The sequence below is a fragment of the Neolamprologus brichardi genome, chromosome 10 (assembly GCF_056152115.1).
Source record: "Neolamprologus brichardi isolate AB-2024 chromosome 10, ASM5615211v1, whole genome shotgun sequence".
Lineage (NCBI taxonomy): Eukaryota > Metazoa > Chordata > Actinopteri > Cichliformes > Cichlidae > Neolamprologus > Neolamprologus brichardi.
The window spans coordinates 1,478,340-1,487,548 of record NC_142113.1 but is presented as its reverse complement, the minus strand read 5'-3'; the positions used below and the strand labels follow the sequence as shown (position 1 = coordinate 1,487,548).

The window sequence follows — 9,209 nt, the reverse complement described above, 5'->3', positions numbered from 1 at the left end:
ATGTCCAACGGGCAGCCATCCATAACAGGGTCATTTACACCACACATTTACTTTCACACTGAAATGGGAGTGGTCTAAATGTGTCCCTGACCAATCAGAAGTGGTGGCAGGAGGCAGACCTCAGCCAATGGGAGTACGGAGAGGTGCGCTACAATAAAGGGATGTGCTCACAGTCTTGCTTTCATTTTCTTCTCGAAGAAAAATAAACTGATTAAAAAAGGAATCAGATTAAACCTGAGCTCAGCTACTTCCAAGAGATGCCAATAGTTGTCACTCCGCTCCGCTATTGGTGTCCTTGTCCAACTGCACATCACAGCCCCCCTCCCCCAGGCAATAAACACAAGCACAGGGAAATAAGTTGACGCACTTTATTCCTAAAACAGAAGCCACACCACCAACTGCTGGCATGGCATTCATATAGAATTATTTTATATATATTGCCGTTTGGTTTTTGTGTCTAAATGTGTGGTATAAAATACTATATACAACAATGTACCTCTTTATTTGAACACAGTGAAGTTCATTGCTGTACAAGTCCTCTGTAGCTACAGCTTTGCTGTAAGGTCTTCACGCTCAAAGGCATGAAACATAATTCTCCACTCTAATTCTTCTGTACATTGTGACAATACAAATATTCTGTCTCCATTACAAAAAATAATACTCTAAAAGCAACCTACTGGGACTTTCATTTTTATGGGATTTTTTCCTCTGGTGTTTTTATTAAGACGATTACATATATCTTAGACCAATTGCTTTAAAGCAGGAAGGTGATATAAACCTTCTCCATTTTTTATATATAAAAGAGGTTAAGAAATAAGACAAATTATACATTTAAAAACTTACAATAAATAAGATAAATGCAGGCATTTTGTTTGGATACAATTACATCCAAAGGAATAAAAAGGAATTTCATGTCTTAAAACCAAAGATCCATTCTTGGGTTTTTTCCTTGATCAAATACGTCCCTTTTCTTCCAATAATTTTACAGATAAACTTGTCTCATCGATACAGACTGGCCAGTGACTGTGCTGCCATGCTACATATCATGACAACCAATCTGTCATTCTTTCACGTTCATTGAATTCAGCTTCTAGTTTCCCCTCTTTTTTATTCCCTTGTCTCTACGTGCATGTCTTTAAATCACAGGGACAGAATATCCAGTCTCATGGGGGAGGGGGGGCGTGGTGGAGAAGGACTGGCAAGGCTTGGAAAACCATCTAATCCCATCTTGGTGCAGGATCCAGCTCCGTACACTGGTTTTCACTCATGACCCCCCGCCGCCTTCTTCCTGTAACAGCCCGATGTCTACAACATGTTCATGATGAAGTTGTACATCTGGTTGAGCACCACAAAGTGAATCGGTAGACACGATCGTCGGTCTTGCGTAGCCGGGTCACATGTCAGCCAGGAGAGGGCGTTGTACTGCTCCAGCACAAATCTGTCGAGGAACACAGGCATACAAAACGGTTACGCTTCAGTTTTCACCGCTTCAACGTCCAATCGATGAACATTAAAACATGCGGCAACTTTTACCAGCATTGTGCACAAAGCAGCGTCGGTCTGAAATCGGCTACAAATAGAAAACTCACCCTGGAAACACAGTCAGCAGGGTGGTAATAGTAATCTGTGCACTCGACCTGATGCAGAGTGTGTGCTGGTGTTGTTTACCTGAGTACATCTGAGGTCTGATTGGAGTCGAGGGGGTGGGAGTGTTTGCTGTGCAGCAGTTCATCTGATTGCACTGAAGACACATGGAGGTGCAAAGAGGCCTGAGAGGAAGCACGGGGGGAAGAGGGGGTGTCAGAGGCATTATAATGAAGTTATCAACCCTTCATTACATGTCATTTAAATAATGACAGCTCTTTTCACAGCAGAAGGGCAGCAGCAGTGAGTCTGCAGCCAAATCCAGAAGCAAATCAAAACGACCTTATTATAAGTACAACACACTTTGATTGTGTGCAATTACGCACAAGGCTTCAATCACACTCGCTCAAGCAGCAACATTCTTCACCAGTCTTACAAATTTACTGCATTTCCAACATAGTTGTGGTTTATTGGGGTGGTGAACCAAGTCTATGCCACAGCGGTCAGAGCTATGAGCTGAGAGCGGGATTAACAACCAGCGCTGTTTGTAATGGCCACGCAGAGCTCTGTCGTAAACAAGCGTCAGTGCATTTTAGTAGAACAGCCGACAGGTAATAAAGAAGGTCAGGGCTGCAGCCCACACAGGACACTGGTGTTGGGAGTGATAATGTTCAGGACGGCTACTTAAGTTCACTAGTAGGGCCGTGCGATATGACCAACATCTCATATCCGGATATAAGACATCTATCGTCCCGACAACGATATAAATCACAAAAATGTTACACTTTCTGAAAATTCTGTGAATCTCGGGCAGCTCGACTTGCGTGAAGAGTTTCCAGCTGGGCGTCATGTAGCTGGAGTCGAGTGTTTTGACAGATGCGTGAAACGATATATTTCAGTAAGGTCGCTGTATTCTTTGTATTTATTAGGTGGCGTGCTGCAGGGAAAAGCTCTAACGTTTGAGTCTGAGGTTATTTGGAGCACCTGACGGCTCTTTTTGCTTCTCGTCCGTAAACTCTCTCCACACTTTTTCACGTGATTGTTGCGTAGGTGGTAGAAGACGTTTGTCGTGTGGAGTCTGAGGTGGGGGCCGGCTTCCTGCATAATTACAGGTTTCTGGTTTGTGTCAGACTTTTCATAACCAACCCATGTCCGTGCTGCAGAGGCAGCCCCTCGTTTAGGAATAAGGTCCTGGTTTGTTTTGACTGGTCCTTCTGTTTGTCATCATTTTAGTTTATTTTGAAAAATCTCAACAGGATCTTGAGCTTTATTGTGAAAGGTTTATGTGGAAAATAAACAAGCAGACGCTGGGTTTACCGTCGTTGTTGCTAATGACAACACGTAGTGTGGTTATTTTAAATATGAGAGACAGAGAGAACTTTAAGAAATTAATATGGCTGCTTCAAAATAAAATAAATAAAAATAAAATTTTGCCATAAATAGTTTATTTTGCAACACCACGAAACAAACGATAGCGTGATATGAAACAATGTTTTCATATCGTCATCAGATATATATCATCACATTGAACAGCACCAGTAAAGATGCGAGAGTATCCTTAACTAGTACCTTGAGAAAGAGTGGGCACTGGTTCTGAGCCTGCGGACAGGCTGACCAGAACCAGTCGGGTAGTGGGCCGGCTTTGGCCGTGGAGACGAAGTAGCCGAGTGCCAGAGGCTGCTGCAGGAGGTTAGGAACTTCTTCGTGGGACTCCATACGATCGGTACTCTGACCCTGCAGCGAGGTGGAAACTCGAGATGAACTTTTTGCTTTCTAAGCGTCATGTTGCACAGCGTGTGTGTTGTGTACATGTCGTACCTTGCTGCCATCACCTCCGTGGTGGTAATGAGAGCCGGGGGAGTGCACCGGGGAGGTGGTAGGCGAGATGTTGATGATGTCTGGATCCACTAAATCGTTCTCCTGGTCGAGCAGGGCCAAGATCTCGATAGCATCAGAGCCATCTGTGGAGAAGAGAGCAGCTCAATAGGATCTGCGATTGGAGGGCGAGTGTGCCATTTACTGTGATGCACATTGTGACTGTAAATATTCCTTCTTGTTCTGCCAACAATTTGTCACAAAAGAAATAAGCTGAAGACCTTTGAGGGTGCCATAGATGCAGAAAGCATGTATGCAACCAAACTTAACAGAGTAGAGAAGTAAACGGGGAGGATTTGGAAACAAACTGCACTGACGGGGGGATTGCTGCGAGACAAACAAGAAACAGCTGCTGAGTGAAAGACAGATAAAGGACAACAACTGACCAGTGGTGGGATTGAGAATGTCGATGTTGGTGTCGATGTTGGAGCTGGCGACCTGGACGATGGCAGAGGTGGGGAAGACCAGGATGTGGGTGCAGGAAGTGTCCTGCGGCGTGCTAAGCTGCGATGTCTGCATGTTTAAGGTGGTGCTGCGGCCAAACACCGAGCCCGTCGACACCGAGTCTGAGAGGACGCACAGAGAGAAAGGGTCAGCGAAGAGACAATATGAACAAGAATCCATTCACAATCCTTTTGTCTGGTACGAGTGATTAAACTGGTGCTCGCTGAGCAAATTCATCCCAATCGTTAAAAGTGATTTAATTTCACCGCACCGTCGTGACGATGTTAACAGAAAAACGTTAGAGCGAAAGCCGAGTTAGAGCTTTAACTGATTAACACAGCTGTGGCATCAAAATGGAAAGAATTACCTGATTAAATATTCATACGTGTTAATTTTTGCAGCTAAAAATCACAGCGTTCGGTTTTCAAAAGCGTATTTTAAAGCGTCCTCACATATACACACCACGGAGGAAAGTAGATTGTGAATGTCAGAACAGCTGTTACATTTAGTGCCAACCCCCTTAGTCATAGTCATCTGAGGCTAACACAGCCTCGCTAATCTCTTTCAGCTTGAAGGGGTTTTTAGAAAGGAGATGTCCTCAGCTTGGCATAGCTCAACAGAATCCCGGCATGATGCACTGACAATCCCCCCCTACTCGTTTCCCAAAATAAACCCATTGATCTGGCTCTCCATCACACTGCATTGAGATCAATGAGTATCTGAGAGGTAGTGCTTTATGAGCGAAAGGTACACGATCTTCCCTGCCATCAATCTGCCCTGGATGGGGAAGGGAAGAGGGGGGCATTGTGATACGCTCCTACCATCCATCATGCCACACACACACACACACACACACACACCAGCGTCGCCTCTCTGGGTGAAGTACTGTCACTCAGATACGACGTGTACATTAAATCGTTTATTTAGAGTCGTTGTCGAGCGCACACATTGTACCTGGCATGATGATAAAGGATCCCTGTGGCTCCATGGCAACCAAGCACACGCTGAGGATGCTGGGGGTGTCTGAGGCGGAGATGCCACACATTCGGCACATGTCCTTCAGACGTCGACTCAGCGACTGCAGGTTTCTCCTGTTCAACAGAATGCTCCAGTCTGGGACACGGAGGCGAGACAAAGCGAAGACTGAGTGAATCGCACACTGGTACGAAAACAGAGCTCGACAATCTGGTTTTTGGCCTCGGTAAACTTTAAAAATAAATAAATAAATGAATCAGCACGACTGTCCTCCTTACCTTTCAACTCTCCGTGCCCGATCCTGCCTAGTCGGCCAATCACCACCCTCCAGGGAAGGGACGTCATCTGCACGAGTCCCAAACACCAATCCCACAGTTTCTGTAAGCCGAGACGCCGAACTGAGCCCTTTTTCCTCCGTGCCCTGCAGAACACACAGCACAAACACAAAACCTCGCGTTAGCCACTCAGCAGGGCTTTAATGCAGGACAAGCTGAACCTCTTGCCTGTTGTCTAAACTTGAGTGCTAAGCGTCGTGCAGATTAGATATGAAGCAGACACTGAGTGACATCAAGGTTAACCCTTTAAAACCGGTCAGAGCAGCACGCTCTGTTTTGCGTAACTATTTTTAAATCCCGGTAGCTCTGCAACCACGTGAGCTAGCGCAATAATTTTTTTTGCATATGAAACCGGAGGAGTTGTACTTACATCTTCTGCCATCAGCTTGTCCTCGGTCACAGTTTCCTTCCACATATAGCTTTGCAAAAACTGCATAAAAAGCACTTGCAGCAACAAAAACATAATATTCCAGAAACACGCTTTGCCGATCCGATCAGCTGTTTGTAACACTTCCTACGTTGGATTAGACGTCAGCGTGAACTATCGCATGTCCGCCATGACCTGCCCAAAACCGGAAGTGACGTCATTTTCGCAGAAATGTAGTTTTTTTACCATCAGGGCCTCATGAGCCTATACTGGTGTTTTTAAAAGTTGTCTTTGACTTTATGACTTTCTGTGTGGTTTCTGGGATGCTTAGGACTCATATTGCACTGCTGGAAATAGTTTATTTTGATGCATATGCTGCTTTTTTGCAAATTTGCATTATAATATTTATTTTTGTTTTTCCTGCAGTATATAAAAATTGGTGTATTTCAAAAATAAAACTATGAAGACACTCAAAATAAATTTCCTGTGGTGGGAAACTATTTTGTGCAACTTTTTTGTATTTACAGTTTTGAGGGATAAGCCTCTTAAATTTCTCTAACTAGAAATATATGTTAAAAAAACAAAAACGATTTTCAATTTTTTTGTAGTTTATTGCACTTTTTTGCAATTTATGTAATTACTATGCACTTAATGCAGACATATTATTAAAATTTAGGCTGTAATGGTTGTATTGATGTATAGCAACTTGAAATGCTCCCAAAAATGGCTCCACAGCATGTAAACATATAATATAAGCTCTGGCGGACTTGGTTCTATGGTAGGTCTTAAAGGGTTAAACACTTGTTTTGTAGAGTAATATTAAACAGCCAGGTTTCGTTTCATAAAAACAGTCCAAACTGTGAAGCTGGCAGGTGTGTAACGCTGATGCAGTCCTACCTGTGGGGCACGTCTATGTTGATGATGCAGGTCTCCAGCAGTTCCCCGTACAGGTCAGTGCAGGTAGCCAGAAGCCACCGTTGGTCGTGGGACAAACAGTAACCTACAAATAGCACGTTGTACTTCTGAGACGCCTCTCCAAACGTCTCCCCCAGCTCTGTCTGCTTGTCCTTCACAGGTGCGAGGATGAACGGCGGCGTGTACAGACGCAGACACTCTGGCCTCTGCAGATGGAAAAAAAGAAAACGATTCAGGATTTATTTTTCACCTCTTCTGCACCAAAGGATAAATACTACATCTCTTAACTTGGCTGACTTCCCTTATTATTTATGGACAAATATGCTAATGTGTCTGCGCCGTTGTCCCACCCATATCCCAGTTGTTTCTCTGAGGTACTTCAAGGCTTCCCAGTGTATAAAAGGAAAAGGTAGCATTGCTGTGAGGAAGGAAGTCAGCTGAATTAGGTCCTGATCTAAAGCACCCCTTTGTCTAAACTGGGAGTCAAGATCCCATTATGAAGGTCTCAGGGAGCTAGCCAAGCACATAATGGAAAGAAAACTGTGGAGGAGCAGAGGGTTACACGTTCCTTTGGTCCGGTTCCAGTTTCAAAAAAAAAAAAAAAAACCCCTATGGGGATGGTTAACTCTGAAAACTATTTCTTTCTGGTTGCACACTCAACAGCTGCGGCTCGAGGCTGCAACACATCAGGTCAGGTTCATGTTTGGTCTGAAACTGCTGCTGGGTCAGAGTGCCGCCCTCTCTTTGCTCTCGATCGATCAGAGAATGGAGGCTACCAGGACAACGACGCTAACTCACAGGGCCAAAAGAGAGCGCCGCGAGTTTGACGACGCAATTAGAAGGCAACCAGTGTTGCCAACTCCTCAGTAAGGAAAATCGCTATTGGTTGTCCTAAAAGTCGCTAAATGACGTCATCACCTAATTTGCATAATTGGTCATGCTAATGTAATTGTAACCTATGTTGTTGGAGAGAGAAATAACATCGTGGACGAGACATAAAGTGAGTAAAAAACATCCTAAATGCATTTAGAGTTTATTTAGAACTACAAATTAAATTTCTTTTAGCAATTATTGTTTTTTTAATGTCACAATTCCAACCCTGCTCCTTTATCCGGGCTTGGACCGGCAAAAGTGACCCGAAATAGGCACTCTGGTGGAGTTACTTTGTGTGTGTGTGTTTATAAGTAGTTTTAAACCTGATCCACAAAACAGCATAAGAGTAAAAGAAGAACTGACTGCGTTACAGCACCCGCTGCTTGTTGAGAGTAAAAGCGATATGCGCTTTCACGTCTTTTTTAGCGACTTTTTCTAGAAAAAAAGTCGCTAGGGGGTCTGAAAACTCGCTAAATATAGCGACAAAGTCGCTAAGTTGGCAACACTGAAGGCAACGCCTACAACCTGGCGTTTGCTGCATTTACCTCTGGGCTCTTCAGTGCGGTGTCTATGGCCAAGCCCGGGCCGAAGCCAGTCAGTGATTTGACGTTGGTGGAGGCGGGCAGCGGCCGTCTGCACTGAGTGAACACGGAGAATGCGAGCGATTTGAGGTGCTGGGCATAGATATGGCGGTCTTCACCTCGCACTGGCTGAAGCAGGTACTGGCATGGAATAATCTGGGTTTAACAGACGAGAAGGAAAGTTTTTAAAACGACAGGTAACCAAACTCTGAACTCTTTACCAACGCTTCTTTAAATGCAACATGAAAAGTAGCACACGTTTATGGTTGTGTAACAGCACTGCAGTTCCCACGATGAGATGAAATCAAAACAATTTAAAGGAGCTCTCCTTTGACATCTACTCACTTGTACAGAAACAGAATTGCGGATGTGTGGAGGCAGCGACTGAAGCATCTCAAGGTAGCAGCGTAGCAGACCCAGCGTCCACACGCTGGACTGTGCGGGCCCCGCCCCCCTGTCGGCCTCCTCGTAGCTAAAGGGGTCCACAATGTAAACAACGATGGCAGGTGGATACGTGACGGCGTGGGACTCCCCATCTGTGGGCACTCCCACCTTCTCTCGCTCCAAAGTGCTGCAGGAAACACAAGGACTCATTTTACGCTCAGCCAACTTAAATACTAAACTTTTTATTTTTTTGTTTAGTATTAATACTTTTCTGTTGGATGTATGAGGGCTTTTGTGTTCTGACAATACCTCTCGGGGGGCTCTGTGGGCCCCTGGGCTTGGCTGTTGGAGTTGTCCCCCGAGGCACCGGTATTCTGGGTACCAGCCTGCTGTCCCAGCTGTCCGCTCTGGGGGCCGCCTCCCTGGCCCTGGCCGCCCATGCTCCCAAAGGGGGGGAAGGAGCCGGGCTTGGCAGGTATCGTGCTGCCAGTCTGGCCTGACGATGTCACGAGGTTGTTGGAGGGCGCGGCGCTGTTTGCGGGCGCGCTGTTGCTGGGAACAGTGGAGCCAGCGGCGTTCGCTGAACCCTGCTGGCTGGCTGTGCTGGAGGCGGAGTTAGATAGTTGTGTGGATGATGACTGGTTGGATGGGGGCGTGGGGCTGGGCTGCGTGAGGAGGGAGCTGTCTAATGCCTGTGATGCGAGGTACGGAGCTGTATCGAGAAACAACACAGGAAAGAAAAGCGCACATCGTTGGACTTTTATCAATAAGACTGAAAATAAAGATACTCCATTTACTACTTTCAACATCCTCCTACTCTGATCACGCTTCTCTGGAAGCTCTGCTCGCTTTCAAGCAGTCAAGGTTCTCCTTTTT

The 9,209-nt window shown here is 45.4% G+C and overlaps 1 protein-coding gene across 1 annotated transcript in view; it reads right to left on the bottom strand.

The window, feature by feature from the left end:
- Positions 1-354: 354 nt before the first annotated feature.
- med13a (mediator complex subunit 13a) overlaps positions 355-9,209 on the bottom strand; it is a 75,217-nt gene continuing 66,362 nt past the window's right edge. Inside the window, exons 20-30 of the mRNA XM_087847030.1 lie at positions 8,643-9,045; positions 8,295-8,520; positions 7,914-8,105; positions 6,478-6,701; positions 5,157-5,299; positions 4,858-5,016; positions 3,846-4,025; positions 3,403-3,545; positions 3,154-3,318; positions 1,669-1,769; positions 355-1,438 (exon numbers count right to left, since the gene is read on the bottom strand). Coding sequence (XP_087703156.1) covers positions 1,306-1,438; positions 1,669-1,769; positions 3,154-3,318; positions 3,403-3,545; positions 3,846-4,025; positions 4,858-5,016; positions 5,157-5,299; positions 6,478-6,701; positions 7,914-8,105; positions 8,295-8,520; positions 8,643-9,045 — 2,069 coding nt within the window. The 3' untranslated portion in view covers positions 355-1,305. The remainder of the gene's footprint in view (positions 1,439-1,668; positions 1,770-3,153; positions 3,319-3,402; positions 3,546-3,845; positions 4,026-4,857; positions 5,017-5,156; positions 5,300-6,477; positions 6,702-7,913; positions 8,106-8,294; positions 8,521-8,642; positions 9,046-9,209) is intronic.